This window comes from Ctenopharyngodon idella, chromosome 17 (assembly GCF_019924925.1).
Source record: "Ctenopharyngodon idella isolate HZGC_01 chromosome 17, HZGC01, whole genome shotgun sequence".
Taxonomy (NCBI): Eukaryota; Metazoa; Chordata; class Actinopteri; order Cypriniformes; family Xenocyprididae; genus Ctenopharyngodon; species Ctenopharyngodon idella.
In genome coordinates this window covers 22,248,222-22,274,607 of record NC_067236.1, presented here as the reverse complement: position 1 = coordinate 22,274,607, position 26,386 = coordinate 22,248,222, and the positions used below count along the sequence as shown (strand labels likewise).

Below are 26,386 nucleotides of genomic sequence, written 5' to 3'. Positions count from 1 at the left end.
CATTTCAAATAGGGTCATAATCTCTACTACTACTACTGTGTATGAAACATATAGTCATTTTAGAATGACAAAGCTAGAAGCTTGATTCAATTATATTAAAATATACATTTTGAAATTAGGTTAAATTTAGCTCTGCAGCTTCTTTATAGTGACTCATATATTTCAGCAGAAAACAGTATGAGAACATTTAATTTAGACCATTATTGTAGCATAATCTGTCTGTCTTTCCTACAGACTTTCCTAAATTCAATAAACTAAATTGAGTAGAAAGGTCAACGTCATTGATAGACTATTAGCTTTTTCTTATGGAGAGAAAACGGGATCTCCTACAGGGGGCGCTCGGTGGCTCAATATAATAAATAATACATAAATTAAACATACACCCAATCTGGAAAAATTCGCTAATTAAATTAAGGAATCAACTTGAAGTTGTTTATTTTGTGATAATTGACTGTACAATATCCCAGTGCTACTTAACAAGTAAATATATTTATGGACCAGTGTTATTTTAGTATTTTAAACTATTATAGTTCTTATTTGAATTAGCTTTTATTTTTACATTTTTTTTTTTCATTTTAATTTTAGTATTTAATTTTAGCAACATATCATGTAATTTTGATATGTAATTTTTAAATATTTCTTTTTAGCGTTTATTTTTATTTCAGTTTTAGTAATTCTAGTAGTTCAGCTCATTTACTTCGATTATTTGCCAAGGCAACATTTCTTTTTCATTGAATATTTATACTTAATTTTACTTCAGCTATATTTCAAATAACAAATTATTTTTAAAAAATATATAGTTTTAGTTAACAATAACAACACTGTCATGGACATGAAACATCGATTTTATTTGAAATTTTACATTATTTTAAAGCTTTTGCTAAGAGTATAGCACATTACAACAGCGAAAACAATTGGTTCTAGCAACAACATTAATGTATTATTAATGTACAATATCATACAATATTCATGTACATTGACCTTTAATGCTGTTTTGATTCCCATGAAGGTGCCAGCTGGCGTTCATGTAAAATTAAAGAAACAAGGATTGATTTTTATGAATTTATGAAGTGAAATTAGCACCTGTAAATACCTGCCAGTGCCTATTATAATCAAAATGTTGTAGCAATAAAAAAAAAAAAACTTTAGTATTGATTTAAATTTATTAATTGATCACAATTATTAATATTACAATGTGACTCTTCTATTTATTATTTCTAACATTTTTAATATTTTAAATAAAATATTTAAACTGTCAATCAATCGTGAACGGTTTAGAGGTAACTTCCGGACCGAGAAGTAGCTTAGCTCCGCCCCCCTCGGTCACCATATTCTTCCATCAGTTTTATTTCTACGGATAGAATCCTGCCACCCGGAAGTTTCCCATGGATGATGTTGGCGATTACAGCGCGCTGATTTGTTCGTCCATTGCGCCTCCGTCTAGCGTTCACTGAACCGAGTGACCGAGGATGTGAGGCTGTTTGAATTCCCCATCAGGCTCCTCCAGCATGAAGAAGAGAAGCGCGTGAGCGGATCTTAGTGAAGGCAGTGTGATTTCGGCAGGATGCTCAGGCTGTTCGCGGCGCTGATGATTGTTGGGCTGCTGCTCGCGTGCTTCACTTCCTGGCTGTTTGACAGCTATGACACCGCCTGGCACCCGAAGCGCAGTTTACATCAGTCCAAGAAGATCGGTCCACCGTATCCCAGCGGGCAGCTGGACAATATATTTTGGTTTGTGCAGGTAAGCAGACGTTTGCGCTGCGGTTAATGAGAGGCCATAATAATAACGTGTCACACTGTCATTAGGCTGTCAATGAGCTGATCATGTGATCGATTGAGGGATGGCTTTTATTTTGTGCTCTGCCATAATAATTTATTCTTCGTTCAGTAAAGAGGATTATTGCGCGTGAAATTTAAGCACGAAAAGGTCGGAATATTCTAGCAGGTAGCATGACATCGGAAGCAGATAGTAGCTGTATTGTGTACTCATATTTATGTATACATTCATGATCACGACTATAAATAATATGTTATTTGGTTTGTAAGTGTTACAAAAATGAAAAGGATATTTTTTGTTAAGGACACATAACGCATAATTCCAGTGTAATCAACACTTTGATGTGGTATACTGATAATATAAATGATTATTAGGCTAATATTAATAATATGTAACTTTTCTAATGTCATAAGAAATATTAGGTAGGCCTACAACAACTCTCAACATTTTCCCCTAATGGAAAATGTTTTTTTTAATCTGGTCCAAAAACATTATTATATTTGTCACACTTTACAATAAGGTCTCATTTGTTAACTTTAGTTAATGTATTAACTAACATGAACTAACAATATATTTGTTACAGTATTTATTAATCTTTGTTAACATTAGTTAATAAAAATCCAGCTGTTCATTGTTTGTTCATATTAGTTCATTAATGTTAACAAACACAACATTTGATTTTAATAATGTATTAGTAAATGTTGAAATTAATATTAACTAAGATTAATAAATGCTGTAGAAGTATTGTTAATTCTTAGTTCACGTTAACTAATGCAGTTAACTAATGAAACCTTATTGTAAAGTGTTACCGTTGTATTATATTATTTTATATTGCATGCATTATATATTACATTATACATCCAGTATTTTAATTGCAATAGAATTACACAATTTCAGTTAAAAAAATACGTTAAAGAATGCTGGCACACAAATTCAGCAAAAGTTATTTTAATAATATGTCATTTATTTTAGATTATAAAACTGTTAGTTTCTGTCCTTGATTCTGATTGGTCAATAGCTGTGTTTTATTCACGATAAAACCGATGTATTATCTTGTCCTTTTAACAGTTAAGGGGGTTTTCCCGTGACTGACGGCGCCAGTCAAAGCATTTGTCAGTTGCATCTTGTTCCGTGTTCACAACAATTTAGTCTTTTCAATGTAAATGTCTTCGCTACTGACTGACTCACTCATAAAGACAGTCTTTGCTGCCATCTAATGGCAATAATAATGTAACTTCTGTTGCTGTTCATGATCAGGGACTATTTTTTCCAGTGGAAGGAAGGCTTTTAGTGAAACTTTACTTCATGAAAGTTGCATTGATACATAATTTTGGCTTTAATATTTGTATTGTGTGGTAACCGTTTTATAAAAGCAATAAGGCACTCGAGGCTAATGCGGTATCGTGAATAAGTCACGGCTGAAGGGGTTGCATCAACGCCCCTCAGCCGTGACTTATTCACGATATAGCACAGCCTCTCGTACCTTATTGCTTACGTAAATTTGTTATATATTACTTGTATTATAACTATATTATTCCACTGTTAACGAACAGTTATAGAGCTACAATTTTAGTTCATGTGTCTTTCACATGTAAATCACTTGGGGGGCTTTTCTTCAAATATGAGTCAGATTTGACACTTGGAGTAGTTATAAGAACAATTTTCATAATTTTCAAATGGAAGGCTTAATTAATGTGTGTGCCCTTAACCCTCCATACTTTACCATTTTGTTGTATATTTTGAAGAAACTATAATTTAAAACATTTAGACTTTCATAATTTGTAGACGGTCACATTAATTTGTGTCTATATATTTATATATATATATATATATATATATATATATATAAGAGAAAGAGACCATTTGGCATTTTTTATCTACTGTATGTATGATATCATAGAAACAAAAAGCATGTCACTCAGATGTGTATGTACAGTGTGGATAAAGCCCCAATGTTATAGTTCGGATGGTAAAACATGAAACCTTCAGCTGTGTACTGACTCGCACATAAGAGATGCCTCTTATAATATGCCAGTGACACTTGTTCTATAAATAGGCAGGTTTTATGTGTGAAATTTCCAATACGCACTGTTAACTACACACAGGCCTGCATGAAACCTCATTAATAACTGATTTCCAACCATGCTGATTTCTCTGTGCAGGTGTCCGACATCCATATCAGTCGTTTCCACGATCCAAGGCGCATTCCAGACTTCGAAAGGTTCTGTAGTGACACTATTGATGTGATAAAACCTGATCTTGTGCTGGCCACAGGTGAGCTAAAATATGTTATTTATACACAGTCGAATTAGATTTTATATGCAACATAAAACACATAAACACACGTTTGTCTTTGACTACTTAACAGGGGACTTAACAGATGCAAAGACTGAGAGTAAAATTGGCTCTCTTCAACATGAAGTGGAGTGGCAGTCCTACCACAACATCCTTAAAAGATCACGAGTGCTGGAACGCACAAAATGGATTGACATTCGGGGAAACCATGGTGATTATTTTTTTCCCTTGATTTTTAAGGGATGAAGTTGCGAAAATAGCAATTGTTTTCAAACAGGTTTACCTGAACACTCCAACCTGATCTATGACATAATGCAACTATTTTATAGGGTGGCAATTTTGTATGAATTTGTACGATTCACATCATATGATTTTTAGAAGAAGTAAGCATGAAGGTCCACCCCTAACCACACCCCTAAACATAACCGTCACTGGGGCGCAAGCAGATCATACGAAAACGTACGAATGAGATCTTGCGAATTAGCCAATTTGAAAAAATTTAAAATAGTTACGAATTGCCATGAGATTGTGTTGAATACTCTGCCTGTCTGCCATAGGTCAGTAAAAAAGATAGTTCTGCCCCCAAATCACGCGATTGGTTGAGCCAGCGTTGCTGTGTCCGGCTGGAGCCACAGCAACAAAGGCCTTGTACACTTAAAAGTGCAAGTGAAAGTGATACCGTTATCGTCTCTGTGTGAACTACAAAAACACAAATTTGTGAAAATGGTGACGTCATGTGCATGCGTATTATGTGTTCAGTCTATAGACGCGTAGTGTTTCTTTACAAAATGACATCGCCAACTACTGGCCTGGCATGCAAATTAAAGCATTTTCGCAGATCCGTGTGAATGGGGATCATTTTGACAACGTTGATGTGTGTACGTGAAAAAACGCAAAGGAAAAACTTTTCCATTTTTAGTACATCGTTGTCATGTAAACACCCTGAGATGGCGTTTTTGTCAACAAAAACTGAGCTTTTTGAAAACGCTCTCTCCCTTGTGGATAAATTTGAAAACGCTGTTTTCGCGTTGTAGTGTGGACTGTTAAAACTGACTTATTTGAAAATGATGACGCATGTTTAGTCATGTGATGCACATTGTAGGGTCCCCCTAATATTTGACTTATCGTTAGTCGACTAGAAGAGGCTTAGTCGACCAAAAATTGTATTAGTCGGTTAGCCGCAGAAAGAAAAAAAAAAAAAAACTTGTGCTGAAGTCACGCAGTTCATGAGCGACAGATCGTTAACGGCGGGTCCTTTTGGTAATTAGTATGTTGGGCAGGAAATCCAAACGTTCGCCTATCATCCATAGACCTCAAATATGGCTTATCATTTGAAACATCTGTAAGTAGTAGCAACTTTACAAGGCCGCTAGCTCTAACGTTAACCTAGATAAATGTGCGCTATTATTAGGCGCATATCCAAGTGTTTGTGTAGAGTGTGGAGGCTAAAGTATAGCACTCTTACTGCAAGACATGGAGGCGCTGGCGCGATCACTTGCATTTTTTCTGATAACAGCTGATGACATATAAAATACTCATTTTTGGTCATACAGATAAGAGTAATACATAATTTGAAACTTTTATTTGTGTAAACTCACAATAACAACAAAACGTTGTGCCTTTGTAAAATAAAGAAAACAACAGGATACGCTTTCTGCCGTCTCGGTCTCTGTAAACTTGAATGCGTCAAAAAAAAAAAAAAAACATTTTGTATCACCTCGTGAGCTTTTATTATGTTTTATGCTTGCACAGTAAGGTGATTTAAGTGTTTTCAGACGTTTCAGTGTGAATGAGCAGCTTTTGGAAAACGCTAGTGTGGATGGAGAGCGTTTTGAAACGAATCCAGATTAATGTAGACGTAGCTAAAGTGTTCCCACTCTTTATCAATGGAGCTTGCATACAGTTGCATATTACAGTGGGATAGGAAGAAATATTTTATCACATCATAGCATAACATCGTAGAAGTGTCTGAAGGTTTGGGTGGGTGATCTAAATAAAGATCAGAATTAAGTTTCCTCTTCGCACGTCACTGCCGGGTCAGGGACAATAATTGTCCATCTTTGTCCCAGTGTCTGTTGGCAAAAAAAACAATTAAAGCAAAGACAGCTGGACGCTGTTGTGTCACACTAATGACTTGAAATGAAGCCCAGCTCTATTAAACAGGATATTGCCTGCTTGTTGTGACACAAGAACAAACTTCAGTGGATTAATAACAACTTTGCCATCATGAGGCTGTTTATCATTACTCTTCCAGTTTCCTATCTTGATTTAAAGGGATAGTTAAGCCAGAAATGAAGCATTGTTTAAGTTAAGTTTTTAATCAATACTTTCAATTCGCTTTTATTTTGCGCAATTTGAAGGGTAATGGAAACGCAGCTACTGTTACTCAGCTACTCCTCATTCCAAACCCATATGACTTCATTTAGATGAGCAACAAAGGCCTTTTCCACTTCAAAGTGCAAGTTTTTGAAAGCGATACCATTATTGTCTCCGTGTAAACTACAAAAATGCTAATTTGTGAAAACGCTAATGTCATGCGCATGCGTATTACGTGTTGAGTCTACGGGCGCGTAGTGTTTCTTTACAAAGTCACATCGCCAACTACTGGCCTGGCATGAATAACACAGCGTTTTTAGTTGTTTTCGCGTATTCCTTTTCCTATTATCGAAAATGATTTTTTTTATTGGGTTTAGGTTTAGTTTTAAATAATAACAACACTGTTATCTACTGTTAGCTGTTAGCACTCAGCTACTCCTCATTCGTGTCTGTCATACACAAAAGGAGATATTTAGATGAATGTTCCTGCTGCACTTTTCCATGCAACTGGTTGCCAATTCAGAATAAAGCTTCCAAAGGACAAAAATGTACCATAAAATACTCATACACTACATTCTAAAACTTCAGAAGCCATTTGATAGATTTGTGTGAGATACACTGAAATTTAAGTCATCATTATACTGTAAAAATTGTTTCGCCATGATGACATATTTCCCTCTAATCCTCTTTTTACAACTAACCAGTTAAGTTTCCAATGACAAGTCCACGCTAAAACAGAAAACACTATGCATACAGTATATGTATAAGTATATTAATATTTGGCCACAAAGATGGCATCAGCTTTAGTGGAGGCTAATGAGCATCTCTAATGAACTCGCACAGTTCTCATATCTCCTATTCCCACTATCCCATTTCCCCACAGGTCCTGTAACTGGTGTTAAATTACGAAAGCTGCCAGACATGTAATAGGAGCTCCATTATCAGTTATTTTGTCCCCACTCTTCTTCCGTTTCCAGGAAATCTTGACTAATATTCTCTTCTTGTCTCCTCAGATGCCTTTAATATTATTTCTCTGGAGAGCGTGAACAATTATTACAGGTCTGTACAAATATTACAAATGCAGAACATAATGGCTATAAAGCTACCAGAAGGTTGAGATATTAAAGTCGACATGCAAAAATCTCTTTAAGGCGCTTTTAATGGTTTTGTTGTGGAGAATATATCAGTGCATTTTTTTCTCCTAAATATTATTTTTCAGCAAAATATAATAACTTACTTTAAATGGTAGTCAAGTCAGTATGGCGTGTAGACCATATGAAATGACTTCTCCGGTCAGACCAGTTATACAAGATTACTTGTCAACCGTTTTATTTATCTCCATTCCTGAATACTTAGGAAGTACTCTGCCAATCAGAAAGTTGGATCCTTCCACTACATACACAGAACCCCGTTTGGGAACTACTCCTTCATTTGTGCCGATGCCACTCTGACCCCTGGACCCAAACGGCCCTATAACTTCTTTGGGATTATCAATCAAGTAGGAGAGATGTGTTCATTTCAGCTTTTCTTATGTAATTGTGATGACAAATTTGGACTGAAATATGAATGTTCCCCATAGACTCAGATGGACATGTTGGCGACCTTTAGAGAGGAGAGCCTGAGCAGTAACAAGTCCATCTGGTTTGGACATTATACCACATCTACTGTCATCTCCCCCTTCCCAGGAATCCGAGAGCTCATGAGGTTTGGAGAAATCTCACAGTCATCCAATTCGATTCCCCCCCCAGTAAATCCAGTGATTACTTCATCTTAAAATTCACTCATTGTGTAAACTTATTTGTGATAAAAAAAAAAAAAAAAAAGTTCCAGATTGGTAAAGTACGTACAATTTTTGTGTGCGATATGACTCAGAAACAGCCAGTGAACTGTGGCTGTGCCGTCTGGGGCTGCGACTAGATTTGGGCCACTTTTCAAATGTCATTCTAAATCCGATGTGTATTTGGTCATCTGAGCTACTGTAAACCCTAGTATATGATTCTGTAGTATGAATTCTGGTCTGAAAGCAACATTTGGCACTCAGGTTGTCAAAGCATGGTAATATGCTGTATCAATAATGTTATATTCAGTGCCATTCTTCTTAAAGAAATAATGCTAAAGCGTTAGTTCACCCAAAAATGAAAATTCTGTCATTAATTACTCACCATCATGTCATCCCAAACCAGTAAGATGTTCGTTCATCTTTAGAACACAAATTAAGATATTTTTGATCAAATCCGAGATGTTTCTGAACCACACATAGGCAGCAACGTCACTGCATCTTTCAAGGCCGAGAAAGGTAGCAAAGACATCGTTAAAATAGTCTATGTGGCTAAAAGTTTGTGGATGCGCACAAAATATTCTTGTCGCTTCATAACATTAAGGTTGAACCACTGTAGTCACATGGACTATTTTAACGATGCCTTTACTACCTTTCTGGGCCTTGAAAGTGGTAATTAAATTGCTGTCTATGGAGGAGTCAGAGAGCTCTTGGATTTCATCAAAAAAAAATCTTAATTTGTGTTCCGAAGATGAACAAAGGTCTTACGGGTGTGCAAAGACATGAAGGTGAGTAATTAATGACAGAATTTACATTTTTTGGGTGAACTAACCCTTTAAGTGAATGCAAGCAGGTGGGTTGCAGGGTAATTGCAGCCTATAAGACCATTCATTTCAGTGCAAACACATATTCTACTAAATTTCGAATTTCATCCGTTGTGTTTTTTTACAGTACAGCTGTAGCGTACTTGTGTGGGCACCTACATACACTAGGAGGCTTCATGCCAGTACTGCACAGTCGACATCAAGGAGGCACGCTGGAGTTAGAGCTGGGAGACTGGATGGAGAACCGCAGGTAAGCTCACAAAGAACGAGGCCCACACTCAAGGGATTGCCACACGATGTAAATATAGCTGAGTACAAGAACAACAGCTGATATATGAGGATGCCCTAACTCTTATAAAAAAAAAAAACAGTCAGATGTTCTCCCTTGGTTCAGGTACAGGATATTGGCTTTCGACCATGACCTGCTTAGTTTCTCCGATTTGACGTTTGAGGACTGGCCAGCTGTGCTGATCACCAATCCCAAAGACGCACAGTACCTTCACCCAGGAGTGGAGCCTCTGGGTCGTATCCGCAGTTCCACGCACATCAGGTGTCTCTGTGTGTGTCCTCTTGAACCTTCAAGCGTTCGGATGTTGACTAAAGCTGCACGATTCTTGGTTTCAAATAGAGATCACGATTCTCCCACAATTCTAAACAAAATAACATGTAATTTAGTAGAGATTCTGACAAAATACAGGCTGTTTCTCAATTCCAAGAACGCAGAGAACGGACTTGCGTTCTCGTGAAGTCCGGTCTTGCTAGGCGACCTTGAAAGAACGAACTCGGAAGGACGCGAGGACACAGAACGCATCCTTGTGAGAATTGAGATGTGCTGTGATCTTGTTGCTCAACTGACCATCCCAGCATATAATAAGCAGCGGCTAATGCACAATAAATACAACATAACATCACAAACAAATGTAATAACCTATTTAAAGACTTCTATTATAATATTATAGACATTGTTTTCATATAATTTTATATCTGTTTATTTTACCCCGTGTATTTATGAAAATGAGCAGCCTTTGTGTTACCTATGCTTTGTCAATGTTAAGATTATTTTTATATGCCAATAAAAATACTGCAGACTTTCTTCAGTTTATCACTTTATTAAAATTAAGCAAAACAAACGGACAAATGTTTACTTTCACGAGCCGTCACAAATTTGCGAGCTTGTAGTGGTAATCTCATAAGTGAGAACGAGAACTTCCATACGTCGACCACCCGCAGCATCTTCTGGGATTTTTAACGGTTCGATTCTCTCAAGTCTGCATTCGATGCATCCTCGATATCAAAGAACACATCCGGGTACTTTCATGCGTCCTCTGTTCTTGTGTTCTTGAGTATTGGAATTGAACTTTGACGGTTGATGACGTAGAGCAAGTACACAAGGATGCAAGAACGCATATTGAGAAACAGCCATAAATTGCTGCAGTCTATTTAAAATGTTTAGTGAATCTGAATCGGATTGAGTGAACAATTCAATGACTCACTCATAAATACTTAACTTGTTTCATTACTGAATAAATCGGTTTTTGAGCGATTTAATCTCTTGAATGAATGATTCAATGACAAATACGTCTTTTAACAGTCACTTGTTGCCACCTACTGGCGTAACGATGTAATTGATACAATCGTTATTTCAAGTGCCAAGTTACTTTCAAAAGGTGAATCACTCTATTTTGATAGCTTAAATAGACACCAGTGTTTATATACGAACTATAAACTTTTATCCCAGTACTTCTGTGATAATATGAATATTTGTAACAAAGAAATAACGCTGCTGTGTGGTTGAAAAGACTGTTTGTAAAGCTGTTTCATACCTACACATGACAACAGCTCTCTCTGGCTCAGCGGCAACACAAACGCAGATTTGATAGACACAGGTGAATTGTTGTTGTTTAGGAATGAGATCGCGTGGGTGTTTGAATCGAGATGTAATTTTTTTTTTTTTTAACGATTAATCGTGCAGCTCGAATGTTGACTTATGAAGCATTATCGTCTTGCATCTAAACCTCACACTGTCTTGCCCTGTCATACCAAGAATGTCACATTTTGAAGTTGCACTTATTGTTGCTGAATGTGCCGTGTATCGGGTTCTGTAGGGTCCTGGCTTTTTCTGAGTCTGCGATCACAGCTGTGTATGTGAGTGTGGATGGACTTTCACTGGGAAAAGCGGTCAGCGCAGGGGGTCCTCTATATGTGCTGCTTTGGGATCCAACGCTTTACGCTACTGGACTGCACACTATCAGAGTTAAAGTGGAGGTAGGTAATGATTAGGTAACCAACCATAAGTATGAACTTCCCTTAAATCATGCGACTTGTTGAGGAAAGGTGTGCTATTTTTTTTTTCTAAACAACTGGATAAACAAATTCTGTCTGGTGGATGATAAATTAAGCAAAAATTCCCTTAGACTTTGTAAGAGGAATATCTGGAGACAGAATATCATACAGATGGTCTTAAGCAAAACACAGAATAGCAACATGCTTAAAACCACACAGAAAACCTTAGCAATTGCATAGCAACGCCCTGGCAACCACCTAAGATATCCCAGCAATTGCAACATGCTTAAACTATTCCAACCTTAGCAGCCACGTAACAATACCCTGGAAACCAACAAGAACACCCTAGCAACATCAAATCAACATGCTTAAACCTTTCAAAACCTTTTCAACCACATAGCAACGCCCTGGCAACAACCCAGAACACCCTCGCAACTGCAAAGTAACATGCTTAAACCACTCAGAACCTTATCAACCACATAGCAACGCCCTGGCAACAACCCAGAACACCCTAACAACCTCAAATCAATATGCATAAACCACTTAGAACTTTAGCAGCCACATAGCAATGCTCTGGCAACAACCCAGCACACTCTCGCAACTGCAAAGCAACATGCTTAAACCACTCAGAACCTTATCAACCGCATAGCAACGCCCCAGCAACCAACAAGAATACCAACAACATCAAATCAACATGCCTAGACCACTAAAAACCTTATCAACCGCATAGCAACGCCCCAGCAACAAGTCAACAAGAACACCCTAGCAACCTCAAATCAACATGCTTAAACCTCTCAAAACCTTATCAACCACATAGCAACGCCCTGGCAACAACCCAGAACACCCTAGCAACATCAAAACAACATGCTTAAACCACTCAGGACCTTATCAACCACATAGCAATGCCCTGGCAACCAACAAGAACACCAAGAACATCAAATCAACATGCCTAAACCACTCAGAACCTTATCAACTACATAGCAACGCCCTGGCAACAACCCAGAACACCCTAGCAACTGCAAATCAACATGCTTAAACCACTCAGAACCTTAGCAACCATATAGCAATGCCCTGGCAACCAACAAGAACACCCTAACAACATCAAATCAACATGCTTAAACCACTCAAAACCTTAACAACATAGCAATACCATGGCAACAACCCAGAACACCCTAGCAACTGCAAAAAACTGCATGTTTGTTTGTTTGTGTGTGTGTGTGTGTGTGTGTGTATGTATACACATTATAAATTTACAATTTTTTATGTCAGAGACAGCATTAATAGTTATGTAAAAAATAAAATTAAGCAGTTTTATAAAAATTAGAATGTTTGAAATTTGCAATTGTGAAATTGTTTATATAAATGTGGAACTGGTTGTACTGTTATTTTAAGAAAATGGCCCAGTGTGGGCTTTCTCACCTCTTCTCTGTCTTCTTGTTCCAGGACTCGGCAGGTCGCTCAAAAGTGCGAGAGCAGCAGTTCACACTGGAGGAGGACCTCACGCCCAGCTTTGGCTTCATGCAGTCCTTCATCCTCCTCACAGACCACTACATACTGGTAGGAAAATGCAACAAAGTCATTGTGTGATGCTGAAAAATTAGAATGAAGAGTTTATTTCACTCTATATTTAAATGATCATAGATTTAGTCATATTTTTATGATAGATTTTCATAGTTTAAGTTTGAAAGTTTGGGTCTGGGACAAGAGTACAACAATAAAAGTTACTGTTAATGAATATTTAATGCATCTCAATGACCGTGTGTGTGTTTCCCACAGGCACGGATTGGCTTTGTGGCAATAGTCTTACTAAACCTTGGTGGGCTTGTACTCTTCAGATTTATGCCTGTATCTTCAACGAGAGGTATTTCAGTTGCTTTAACATATAACAAGTCTTCTGTCCTGCCATTATAACCAAATATAAATGGTCTTCATAGTGCCAAAGCATAATTGACATTTCACACTATATACTCTTCTAATTTATCAGGGCTGTTTTTTCAAGTGCTGATGCCCCTGCATCTTGTCAGTAAGAGCAACGTGTTCTTCTACTCTCTGCTGCTGTTCAACCTGTGTACGGCATTAGGTAAGTCGTTTCCTGACACCACTTTTAACAGTTTTGCAAATGAATGGAACATAATGACTTAAATTACCGCTGTAGAAGGCCTGTGACCATTATTATACAGAAAGAGAGTGTTTTTTCCATTCAACCATCCTTCGGAGAGAATGAATTATAGATAATGACATAATTATTATATTATAGATAACTGCTTCTTAGTTTTATAAATGCCTATAACCAACCCTTGGCCTTGGGCTGCATAATTAATAAATATTTAATAAAATTGTTCTGATTACAGCATTCCATTCAGGTCAACTCCTGTTTCAGTGAAATATTCATATATACATTTTGTTTTTTTATTGTTTTTTTTAAAGTGGTTGAGCATTGTAAGCAATAATAGACATATTATCTTCAACATTATTCAACACCAAAGAAAAATGAAGGGAAAAAACTATATACAAACATGTCAAAACATTGGCACATTAATATCATGACATGATGGATGTTAAGCCAGGTTACACAGAAAATAGACTATTTGGATCATATTTCTTTAGAAACCCTTTAAAGGGATTCCATACTTTTAAAATATTTCTAGGTTTTCCTTTAACAATATGTCAGTTTTTCCAGAGCCAAACAATAAGGCCTGTAACCATTGTTTAAAATTAGGGCTTGCAAAATCAATAGGAGAATGCTGTACATTTTCTTAAGTTAAATTGAAATCTATACGGGTCATTTTTGAGCCAAAACATAACAGGTGCCTTTTTTTTTTTTTTTTTATAAATAGTTCACAAGGGATTGTTCACTCAAAAATGAAAATTCTGTCCTCATTTAATCATCCTTGTGTTATTTTAAACTTGTATAACTATTTCTTCTGTGGAACACAACAATAGATATACAGTATACCACTATATATAAATATATATATATAGTGATATACTGTATATCTATTGTGTTCCACAGAAGAAATAGTTAGTGTATAGAAGTGTTTGTGCTTGTTTTTCCCTATAGAGTGAAAGTCAGTAGAGTCCAAAAAACCTTCAAGCCCCATTGACTTTCATTGTATAGACCAAAACAAAAAAAAACAAAGGTGTTTTTCTTCAAAATATCTTTTTTGTGTGTTTGGAAGGACGTAAGTGTGAGTAAATGAAGACAGAATTTTCATTTTGGGGCGAAATATTCTTCAGAATTCAAATTTCCTGATAATTTACTCACCCCCATGTCATCCAAGATGTTTATGTCTTTCTTTCTTCAGTCGAAAAGAAATTAAGGTTTTTGAGGAAAATATTCCAGGATTTTTCTCCATATAGTGGACTTCAACAGTTACGGGTTGAAGGTCCAAGTTGCAGTTTCAGTGCAGCTTTAAAAAGCTCTACATAATCCCAGACGAGGAATAAGGGTCTGATCTAGTGAAACGATTGGTCAATTTCTTAAAAAAAAAAAAAAAAAAAAATTATATATATAATATATATATATATATATATATATATATACACACACTTTTTAACCACAAATGTTCACAGAGCACTAGCTCTGCGATGCACCACGCATTACGTTGGAAAGGTCACGCATGACGTAGGTGGAAGTACCGATCCAGTAGGGCGAAAAACTCCATCTCATTTTCTCCTCCAACTTCAAAATCATCTGACATCGTTTTACCTTTTTTTTGTAAAGGGCGTTTGGCTTAATCTTTGCACGTTCGCTTTGTAAACACTTGCTGGGCACTTCCACCTACGTGACCTTTCCAACGTGATTACGTAATGTGTGCCGCATCAAAGAGCAGTGCAAGATGAGCAATTGTGGTTAAAAAGTATATAATTTTTATTTTTTTTAGAAAATGACCAGTCGTTTCACTAGATAACACCCTTATTTCTTGGTTTGGAATCGTGTAGAGTGCATAGAGTGGTTTATGCACCCGTTGGTAACTGTTGAAGTCCACCATATGGAGAAAAATCCTGGAATGTTTTCCTCAAAAAACTTAATTTCTTTTCGACTGAAGAAAGAAAGACATAAACATCTTAGATGACATGGGGCTGAGTAAATTATTAGGAAATTTTAATTCTGAAGTGAACTAATCCTTTAAGCAGTCAGATGTGTTTTTTTTTAGGTATCACTTTTTTTTGTGAATACTGAAGAAACATCACCTGACACTTAAAAAGAAGCGACTCGAAATGGATAATCATGATTACAATATCAAGGGAAATGATAAACATAATTATGTAGCCCTACTTGTTTTGCTAAAGAGCTCAATGAAGACGTGTCAGGATGAACTCAGTCACAACATGTCCTTGCAATTACTGTGAAGAAGGAACATTGCTCTTTGTCTGCTGGTTTTTCAGGTCCATGGTTCATTGGGGAAGTCATTGATGGACACAATGGAGCCTGCTTTGCTTTTGGCGTGTTTGTGGATGGGCATTTCCTTGAAGGCAGTCTGACATATGTTGTGGGAGTCATACAGGTAATTCAGGATTTAGGGTTGGGAACCAAGAACCTGTTCTTATCCAGGACTGGTTCTGTTTATTGAAAAATACCGGAACCATATGAAATGAAAAATGTACCCTAGATGCCCAAAAATGCACATCCATCCATCATAAAAGTAATCCACACGACTCCAGGGGGTTAAAAAAGGCCTTCTGAAGTGAAGTGATGCATTTTTGTAAGAATAATATCCATATTTATAACTTTAAAATCGAAAATAATTGGCTTCCGGTAACGGCCGTACGCGAGTAGTTCCAGTGGAAGTGTACCCCTGACCCGACGCATGACATATTGACGAACACGGAAGCACAGAGGATAGAGCAAAACATTATGGGAAGTGCGCTAGTCAGACGGGATTTAAACTTTGTCGGCTGAAGACTCAAGTTTGGTTTAAAGACAAAAAAACGTACCAAACACAATGTTCTCTAACCATTCTTGATTTCTAACACACACTCAGTGTTCGGTGTTGTCTTGCGGCTGAATTTCAGAGCAGAAATGAAAGCTGATGCTCTCCGTATGTTTTTCCATCATCTCCTTTCATATGTAAACTGCGTGAGCTTATTTCATCCATTAGATTTAAAAATCTAAAAAAGCCCATACATTTACCCACCCATAGACCCTCACCTCGAAGAAATCAGGACAGAAGTGGTGGAAAGTGGACAAAAGAGACAGATTAAAACACCAGGAGTAAACGGGAATGTGTCCCCCTCGTCTACTTGTGATCCGATCGACCAAAACATATTAATACCAGGTGTAAACAGGGACAGAGGCTAGGAAATGTTCTCATGTGCTGTCATTTATTTTTTAACACAATATATAATAGTCCTCACACACATATGATCAACTCTCAGCATGAGAAAACGTTTGATTTCCTAACCCCAATCAGAACATTTCGTACAATTCCCAACCCTAACTATAATGCGTGAGTCATAACACTCCGTCTGTCATCCACAGGTGCTTTTCTTCAATATGCCTCTCACTTATTACCTCTGCTGGAGTCTTCACCACAGGTGTCGTGGCACCAACTTCCGCTCACAGTTCTGCCGGCCGGGCTGCCGATGGAGGACTCTGGCGATGCACTTGGGCATGCTGGTCCTCATGATCTGGCAAGCCTATTCTTGCTACTTCCTGCTGGAGACCTATGGGCCACTGGCCTTCTTCCTGTCTCCCGTACGTACCTGGGCCTTTCTCATGGGCCTGCTGTTGGTGTACAGGGCATGGTGGGGAACACCTCCTCGTTTCTCCGATGGCAGCAAAACCAACCGGCCATTGTGATGGTGACCGTTGAAGAGAGGCCTTCACCTGTATCGTTGTTTTGTGCCAAGCTCTTCCCTCCTTTCGCCGCTGTATTCGCGGTCATCAAATTGCCAGTCATTTCCATTACAGATTAGCATAGCGAAAATAGTCTTCAGTTAATATACATATCCGTTGTATGGAGCGATGATGGCATCACACGTGGATGACGGAGCCGTTTAAAACCTTTGACACTGGTAGCTTTTATAGCCAATTCCCACCATTGTGAACCCATGCAGTGTCCTAACAGATGTGTGTGGTAGAGCATACCAATTACTTTGATAAACTGCACATTATGTACTTGTCAAATTATGTTTGTTTTTATGTGTGAGGAGCAATCAAGAAAGGAATACGACTGCCTGATATTCTTATCTGCATGAAACTGCCACTTCACTGAGAGGTCATTCAAAATGGATCCTCTCAAATGGTTTTTAAAGCATATAAAACACACTGTAAAGAGATATCCATTTCAAAAAATCCTTACGCCAGTAGACAATAATATGTAAAGGATAATTTAAGGGATGAAGCTGGTCATTGTCGCAAATTAACTTTGTTCCAGACAGAATCATATACCACTCCACCAATGAAAATAATTTCAAAAGAAGCCAAAGCATCAAGCTTTGCACGTCACACCAAGCAACAAACAGATTGGAGTTGTGTATGTGATTGTAATGGGACACTGTTCAGCCAATCAGATTAGACAATCCGAACTATAATGATCAGCTGACTGCACATTATCCCCCCTTATTACATGACATAAAATTTGGGCATTTTTTAAGAAAAATCTGTACTGCGATACAAGGGACATGAAATTGCCTGTGACAATGTTAAATTGTATAGTTTAGTGGTTATTATACAAAAATATTTGATGTAAAATGCCAACATTGACCAGAATTTGTCAGAATTTAAGGATTAGTTCACCCAAAAAAATTAAAATTCCTTTATGTTGTTCCAAACCTGTAAAAGGTGCGTTCACACCAAGAATGATAACGATATTTGCGTCCACACCAACGAGCGATAACGGTCTGTTTATTGTAAGATCACGCGCTGCGGTTTTAAATTGTGTACGTTTTTGCTGTTCTTGTTGCATTTACACGGCTTTAACCAGTAGATGTCCTCAGCATGCTGTGTTTAAGTGAATAGCTAGCGTAACCGATCTAATCTAACAGTGAATTTAGCTGACGAAGTCAATATAGTGGAATAAAAACAACGCCTACTCTTTTTCACTGCAACTTCAAAGGAAGCAAGACAATGTTGTCGAAACTAGCGCTGGATATCTGAGGTAATTTTATGTTACACCGTTTGCTATAATGATCTCATCGTTAATACTTCTTCTCACCGTTTAGTCCGATTGTTCTCCATATATCCATTTTCTTTAAAGCATCCTTGAAAAAGGGGTTTGACTTGTCAAACAGTGGTGGCTTTTTCTGGACTACGGCGATTCTCCGCAAAGTCGTCCGCCATTTTAAATGCGCGAGCGCTTAAATTAGAATGGATTCTGATTGGCTGTCAGTGTTTTATCGTTCTGAAAGTGATCCCAACAATATCGTTTCTCTGTCGTTATCGTTATAGCTGTGGTGTAGACACTGCTATTCTTTTATATTTAGAACAAATTTTAGAACTATATCTTTATAGTTATCGTTCTTGGTATGAACGGTAGACTTTTGTTCATCTTCAAAACACAAATGAAGATGTACAGAAGCTCAATAGTACTTAATGTGCAAGAGCAAACCTCATTGGTTCTCACGCGTCAATCTATCAAGTTTGAGCTTCCGTTGTCCATATTTGATGTTCGTTGATCAATGTTTAGCTATATGTGAATAAAAGCCTAAATTAGCTACATGTGGTTATATAAAACAATAGTGTAATGGACTTTCAATGGAGTGACAGAAACCTTTCAGTAATCATTACAAATATCTTCATGTGTGTTTCAAAGATAAAAGTCTTACGGGTTTGGAGCGACATGAGGGTGAGTTATTGATGACAGAATTTTAATTTCTGAGTAAACTAACCTTTTAAGTATTTTGCAGAGCTGTGTGATAAGTAAACCTCTTCCCTGCCAAAGTTTTATTCACCCTCTTATAGTGTAAGAACTTGGTTTTGAACTACAATTCACCTATTAAACATATTCAAATGCATATTCCAAAAAAGACTCTACTCTCAAAAGGAAGAAACCACTAATATTTATACAGATGAGCATGAATGTAGAATGCTTTTGTTGCACAATGGTTCATAGTCACAGTTAATACACTAAATAATGACCACTTAATAGTACACATCTAAACACGTGCTGAAAATGTTGGCCTGCTCAAGGGTACATCCCGATGTAGCATATAGAATAAAACACTGAACACATGGAAACAATCAAACGTGCACAATTCTGTTATGTTTATTAGAGAAACGTTGTTAAACAGCTCTTTTATAGTTGGTTTTTCACAATTACAAACCACACAAACAACCTAAAGACAATTGACATTTTCGGGGGCTAGTTTGAAAAGAAACTTTGTGTTGTCATTGAGGTCTGTCATTTTTTGCCCCCATAATCCTCTTGACAGGTGACAGAGTAAGCTGTAACACAAGTTTCTGGTGGATTCACTGACATTCCTATTTTGTCGGGTCACTCAAGGTCTCTGTTCTCTCTCAGGAAAGTAAAGACTTGAACAATAGGCTGCTCTAGTTTGTCTTTCAATGACCTGAATGTTATTTTGAAAGAGTTTTGTTGCAGTTTTAAGGCACACGATAGTGAGAACGAACATTTTTAGAAGATTCCACATTTACTCAGTACATGTTAATCTAGATTTGTGGTGAACCAATAGGACTTTGAATGTTTGATGAAGAAATATCTGCTTATATGTGATTTGGTTTTAAATGCTGTATTTAATTTTTTAATTATTTTAACGTATTCATCCACATATTGATATTGTAATGTATATTCCTTCCAGTTGTTCTGCACTGTTTTATGGGCATTCTCTGTTTCTGTGATCATGTGGCTTTTGTAATTCCACTGATGTTAGAAAGTGCTATTCACATTTTTTTGTGTGGAAGACACAAAAATAGTTTCTTTTCAGTGAAAGATGAATGCATATTTACTTATTCAGAATTTACTTTTAAAAATTGGCGTCACCTCAAAAAGAAACTCTTTATTCAGCAGACAATGTTGTTTATCCACATGAAAATGACCTCAATTTATATTTCCCACATTTCTGGACCTCTGAATCATCTTGCATTGGAATTGATTTATCTGGCTGTATTTATGTACTGTATAACAAAGTAAAGGGGTTTCATATTGTGACTTTCATATTTTGTGGTGTCCTTTTCATGTAAATGTATTAGAGTTTGTAATCTGTCTTTAATATAATATAATAATTAATGTACTTGTAAGAGATAAAACTAATCTAATAGACTATTTTCAAACATGTCACCATCTTGATAACTGCCACATATACTACTGTTTAAACGTTTGGGGTCAGTAAGAATTTTTTAAAAGAAAATAATACTTTTACTCAGCAGGGATGCATTAAATTGATCGAAAGTGACAGTAAAGACATCTATAAGGTTACAAATGATTTCTATTGCAAATAAACGCTGAGCTTTTGAACTTTTCAACATTAAAAATAATAAGTTAATGTTTCTTGAGGATCAAATCAGCATATTAGAATGATTTCTGAAGGATCATGTGTTATTTTAAATTGAAATAATATTTCGCAATATAGCTATTTTTACTTTCTTTTTTTTTCAAATAAATGCAGCCTTGGTGAGACTAAGATTTCTGTTACATATAATCTGTTCATAAACTAACAGAATGTAAGTTTTTAGTGACAAACTTCTTTTAATCAAACTTTTTTTTAATTAAACTATCAATATATTACAGGAAACTGACATTAAATTTAGTTTAAAATGGACAATTTTAATTTAAATTAATTTTATTTTAAACTCGTCAGTTTATCTGATGCCTTTATCTAAAGTGACATACAGCACACTTAAAGGGACAGCCCCACTGGAGCAACCTCAAATATCTTTTCAAAAGGCAACAATAGAGTGCTTTTTAGTAACCTTTGGGTTAGCAACCTTTGGGTTACCAACTTTTGGGTTACCAGCCCAGATTTATAACGACTACACCGCACAACTCCCACAAGGCCTCTAGATGCACTTTGTTTGAGTCAGTCTGAAATTTTGACAACTTGTTTACCTACGTTGCCTCCAGTCATCATGGAGCAGAACGCTTCTGAAATACGCAAGTATAGTATTAATATAAACATGAACAGTTCATACAATATGTATGCAAAGTACACTTCAAAACATGAGAAATTAATGACAATAACAAACTCTCACCTCCCATGTTTTCTATACCATTCACAACTGTTTCCAACACCTGTAAAATGAAGAGGAGAAATGTAGTGTACCAAAGGTTTGTTACGTTTTCCCTGTGAGGAAACATGACTGTGGTAGATTTACCTTTATCTGGCCCATCTTTACCCAGTGGCTGAGCTGCATAAGACCTTCTTCAAATTTCTCCATGTAGTTCAATACTATAAATCTTTCCCTGTAAACACATTGTAGTGGGTACAAGTTGGGAATGTAATAATTATATTATTGTCAAAAATCAAATAATTAATATTTTCTGTACAACGCGTTAAAAAAATAACTCAACCTTTGACTATTGTATATGAAATAGCCCGAAAAACGCACGCAGCCCAATTTTTGTGTCCGCGCAGATGGTACTTTACAACGATTGAGCACTTCGATGTTATACACCAATCGGTCTGCACAGCGCCACTTCAAGTCGAACCTTAAATCTGCAGTGGTCAGGTGCTACTAGTCGTAGCTCTTAGAAAATTACGAGTTTACACATTGTAATTACAAGTTCTACAAGCATGTGAAGATTTTTTACAGTTTAGAATCGTTACGGAAAGTGCGGCATGCCGTGAACGCACCTATATACCTGAGGCTTCAGACAGTGTGACAGTACTGAATTGAGGTCTCTTTTGCGTCTTATTGCGCTTAAACGGACAAAAACACAGAAAATTATGTCAAAATGGCAGTTTTTGTCGAGTATCTTTGTAAGAAGTCTTAAATGAGTTAAAAAGTTTTAAAGCTGAAGAAAATCAGATTTGTGTCAGATCCGTGTCATGTGTGACAGGTCTTAAGCCTCGTTCAGACTGTCAGTCAAAATCCAATTTTTGTGCATATCCAATTGGAATCAGATCATATTTAGCAAGTGTGAATGGCAAAAAAAAAAAAAAAAAAAAAAAAAAAAAAATCACATTAAATGCGATTTTAAACACACATTTATATGTGGTTTGAAATCCTATTCAAATCGTATTTCTGGAAATCTGTTTCCGTCTGCCTGCTCAGATCAGATTTTGCGTGGTTTATGTGACTTTCTCACGACATGAAAAACGTAAACATGTCAGACACTATTATAGGAAACATGCTAAAAGTTGCTGCAGAAACAAGGTTGTGTTGTTGCAAAGTGCCAGTGTCTTGAGAAATCAAGTCCCCCCAGGAATCGGGTCTCCTTTCTGGGTCCTGGTGGGATGCCTGATTAAAAGTTGTTGTTGTGATATATTGTTGTATGTTAGAATTACTAATTTCATCCCCAGAAATTGAGAAAAAAATAATTAATTACAGAAAAACGCTTGAATAATAAGTTCGCTTTTTTAATTGATTGACAGCACTAGAAAAATTGATATACCTCAAATTGATATAAAGAAAACCACAAACATACATATGTGTTGGCCAACAAAATAGGTCCTACTAGCTTTTGTCTTGTACCTTGTAATGTTGTTGCGACGCAAAGCTTCTTGGGTATCCTCACTTAGAGGAGGTGGATAAGGCACATCCTTATTGTACTGTGAGATTTGGCCGCACAGGATCACATGACCACCGGGATTCATCTACACAGCGTGAGAATTGCACTTTAACACAAAAACAACCTTCCGAAATTGACAAAAAACTGTTGATGGTGACGACTGTACCTGTGATATAACAGCATCGCTGATGGGACCGCCTACATTGTCAAAGTATATATCAATGCCTTTGGGGCACTGCTCTCTCAGCGCTGAGCTGATATCTCCTTTTCTGTAGTTTATCCCTGCTGTAAAGCCCAGCTCCGTTACCAAGGTCTGGCATTTCTGGTCGGATCCGCAAATGCCCACAACTCTCTCACAACCATCCAATCTCGCAATCTTAAACAACAGAGGGGAAAATGGTTTAAGTCAAGAATGTATTATGCATGAAGCACATAGTGTGACTTATAGTACTATATTTAATAGCAAATGATTTTTAGTGGCTGTTTATGACACTGTTTTCAAATAAAAACGGAAAACTTTTTATGCGTTTTGGCTGTTTATTTACATGACACGGCAGTGGAAGCCTGAAAACGCAAGCTATTGAACACGATTTCAAAGTGCAAGTTTTTGAAATCGATGCTGTTATCTTCTCTGTGTAAACTACAAAAACACAAATTTGTAAAAATGGTGACGTCATGTGTATTACGTGTTCAGTCTATAGGCGCGTAGTGTTTCTTTACAAAGTGACATCGCCATCTACTGGCCCGGCAGGATAATGCAACGTTTTTAGTCGTTTCCGCAGATCCGTGTGAATGGGGTTCATCTGTACGCAAAAAATGAAAAGGAAAAACTTTTTCATTTTAAGTACATTGTTGTCATGCAAACCGTTTATCCATTTACCCATTAAAAGGTTAGTTCACCCAACAATGAAAATTCTGTCATTAATTACTCAACCTCATGTTGTTTCAAACCCGTAAGTCATTCGTTCATCTTCAGAATACAAATGAAGATCTTTTTAATGAAATCTGAGAGCTTTCTGACCCTCCATAGACAGCCAATGCAACTACCATTTTCAAGCCCCAGATAGGTAGTAAAGACATCATTAAAGTAATCCATGTGACTCCAGTGGTTTAACCTCAGTTAATGAAACAACGCAAGTACTTTGTTTGCGCCAAAAAAAAAACAGTATTTACCATCTTATTTACAAAATATGCGCGTTGGAGATGAATGGTTTGCCCAAAAATAATAAAATTTCGTTAAAGTCTCGTTAGATTCGGGGCGGCATGCCAAGTCGAATGATATCCAATTTTCCCATATCAGCCATTTTGGGCGTCGGCCATTTTGAATTTTGTAGTAAAAGGCTGTATTTTATTAACGCATTAGAGTATCATTACGAAACTCGGTATGGGTCATCGGCACGATGCCCTGAAGGGGTCTGAGAAGTTTCAGACCAGCGCCACCTAGTGGAGAAAATATATATGCTAATAACTTTGGATGTGGTTGGCTTATTTTCACAGGAGTTATCTTCTTGGATTCCTGAATCGTTGCCGAGTCCAACGATACCAAACATGCTAGGTTTCTCTTTATGGTTAGTGCAATGTTTTGATTTAGCGTTTAAACAACATTCGCGAATATCTTCAAAACCTTTAGTCCGATAAAGACGAAACTACCGTAGAAAAATGGAAAACGTAGGTCATTGACTAAACATTAATGGCCAAATGTTAAAAGTTTGATAGTAAGTGGCAAAAAAATACAATCAAAGTCATTAATTTTTTATGTGTTCATGCATATAAATGTCTATAACTCTTAAACAAGATATTTTTTACCAAATTTGACACGCTTATGCATGAGGGCACTCTGAGGACACACAAAAAAGCGGTGGGACTGCACCACTTGATGGCGCTATAATTAAAACATGAAATTGGCTGTAACTACAGTACCACTGGTCTGATTATCTTCAAAATTGACATGCAGTGTCTTTGTCTCAGTTGCTATCTAAGTCCATTATGACATTGTTGGTCTGCTGCTAGCTTCCTTGTTGCTTCTGTTGTGCTTGGCCCCTTAATTTTAAATTATATTTTTTGTTGTTGTTTTTAATAAATAAATAACTCCAAACAAGAAATCAGTGTCACCTGCCTTAGGAAGCACCATTAAATATTAAAACTTTATTCATATTAACCCTATTTCATAATAACTAAATCTTTTATTAGAGAACAGACCAGTTTCGTAAATACACGTACACATTACCTGTCCAGCAACTGACCCACAAGCTCCAGCTGCTCCACTGATGACCATTGTCTGGTGGGATCCTGCAGTCACATGACCCTTCTCTCTCACACCTAAAAGAGCAGTGAGGCCAGGCATGCCTACCGCTCCTAGAGCATATGACAGGTGACCATCTACCATCTCTGGGTCAACCTGCAAGAACAAGTACACCACACATCATATCCATCCATATACATGAGAAGACTACTTGACTTGCCAAAATAAACATTATACCTTTTGCAAAAGGCTGCCATCCAACACATCGTAGGTTTGCCAATGCCACTCGAAGGAGGTGACGATAGTGCCCACAGATAATGCCTGATTCTTGCTGGCCTCGACTATACCAACTCCACCTCCATCCACACACTCATCTAATTTCCATGGCAACAGGTAGTCCGCTCCAGTATCATCGTTCATGCGACAGCGCTGAATTGAGTTTGGTGTATTGTTTCACGAATAAGTGAATAAGTTAATGCCTGTTTATAAATTGATTCAGGCTGATATTTATAGTGAATAGTATATATAATATATAGTAAATATTTACTTCATGGAAACTCAAACCACATAAAAAATAAGAAGAAGAAAGAAGGAAGGAAGGAAGGTGATCTCACCATGTAAGGGTCAACTGAGAGATAAAGTGTCCGAACTAACACTTGTCCTTGTTTCAACTCGGGGGATTTCCTAATCTCCTCTACACGAAAATTCTCTGGAACCGGATGACCGTTTTTGCCTAATCATACAGGGAAAACAAAATGAACTAAAACCCTTGCAGCACAGTAATATCCTGATTAGTGGACTACGTTATTGTTAATGATATGTAAACTAAGCAAAATCATTATCATGGTTTACCTGGCCGGGAGCGCAACAAAACTCTTTTTACATTCAACATTTTCCCTTCTTATTTTATTACTCAACGTTTTTTTTAAAACTTGCCTAGTCAGAACTTATATCTTCTTACAATCTGGCTTGCAGCAACTGCATATCTTCCTGAAATAATCACATGACACCCAGGCGCTCTTCTGATTGGCTGCAAGATAGTTAAAGGACTGGTCGCATGTGTTGTAATGACGGGAAATCAGACTCGCGAATCGGTTCTTTCGAACACTTCGTGTTCAAAGAACCGGTTCTTTTTTGTGACTATATACTAACGACATAAAGGCCAATTCACACCGCACAGACAAACGCCAACAAACAAGATGGCAGTTTGATTTAGAATTTTATGAAAAATAACTTATA

General features: G+C 37.0%; 2 protein-coding genes across 4 annotated transcripts; one reads left to right on the top strand and one right to left on the bottom strand.

The window, feature by feature from the left end:
• Nucleotides 1-825: 825 nt before the first annotated feature.
• Nucleotides 826-20,391, top strand: tmem62 (transmembrane protein 62). Of its 2 annotated transcripts, XM_051867424.1 has the most exons (14): nt 828-1,741; nt 3,940-4,051; nt 4,146-4,283; nt 7,402-7,447; nt 7,745-7,886; nt 7,968-8,092; nt 9,117-9,239; nt 9,384-9,539; nt 11,095-11,254; nt 12,716-12,829; nt 13,049-13,133; nt 13,257-13,352; nt 15,662-15,780; nt 16,755-20,391. In XM_051867424.1, exons 1-14 carry the CDS (start codon nt 1,565-1,567, stop codon nt 17,073-17,075), a joined length of 1,914 nt encoding a protein of 637 aa, XP_051723384.1. In that variant the 5' UTR covers nt 828-1,564; the 3' UTR covers nt 17,076-20,391. The 2 variants fall into 2 exon arrangements, with proteins under 2 accessions (XP_051723385.1, XP_051723384.1); XM_051867425.1 differs by lacking the exon at nt 9,384-9,539 and having other exon boundaries at nt 826-1,741.
• ptgr2 (prostaglandin reductase 2) lies at nt 19,467-26,183 on the bottom strand. Of its 2 annotated transcripts, none has more exons than XM_051867426.1 (9): nt 26,000-26,183; nt 25,762-25,880; nt 25,385-25,576; nt 25,133-25,303; nt 23,072-23,281; nt 22,869-22,990; nt 21,549-21,636; nt 21,426-21,465; nt 19,467-21,318 (listed from the first exon to the last, which is right to left on the bottom strand). In XM_051867426.1, the coding sequence occupies exons 1-9, from the start codon at nt 26,037-26,039 to the stop codon at nt 21,254-21,256; spliced, it is 1,047 nt and encodes a 348-aa protein (XP_051723386.1). In that variant the 5' UTR covers nt 26,040-26,183; the 3' UTR covers nt 19,467-21,253. The 2 variants fall into 2 exon arrangements, with proteins under 2 accessions (XP_051723386.1, XP_051723387.1); XM_051867427.1 differs by having other exon boundaries at nt 26,084-26,103.
• Nucleotides 26,184-26,386: the final 203 nt, after the last annotated feature.

Bases quoted from the DNA above. Each gene is read 5' to 3' on its own strand.
- tmem62 (XM_051867424.1), top strand. From the start codon at position 1,565: ATGCTCAGGCTGTTCGCGGCGCTGATGATTGTTGGGCTGCTGCTCGCG. The intron at 4,052-4,145 runs GTGAGCTAAAAT...ACTACTTAACAG, and splicing joins TGATCTTGTGCTGGCCACAG to GGGACTTAACAGATGCAAAG. The intron at 15,781-16,754 runs GTAATTCAGGAT...TGTCATCCACAG, and splicing joins ATGTTGTGGGAGTCATACAG to GTGCTTTTCTTCAATATGCC.
- ptgr2 (XM_051867426.1), bottom strand. From the start codon at position 26,039: ATGTTGAATGTAAAAAGAGTTTTGTTGCGCTCCCGGCCAG. The intron at 21,466-21,548 runs GTAAATCTACCA...TTCATTTTACAG, and splicing joins TAAAGATGGGCCAGATAAAG to GTGTTGGAAACAGTTGTGAA. The intron at 21,319-21,425 runs GTGAGAGTTTGT...TGCGTATTTCAG, and splicing joins TGGTATAGAAAACATGGGAG to AAGCGTTCTGCTCCATGATG.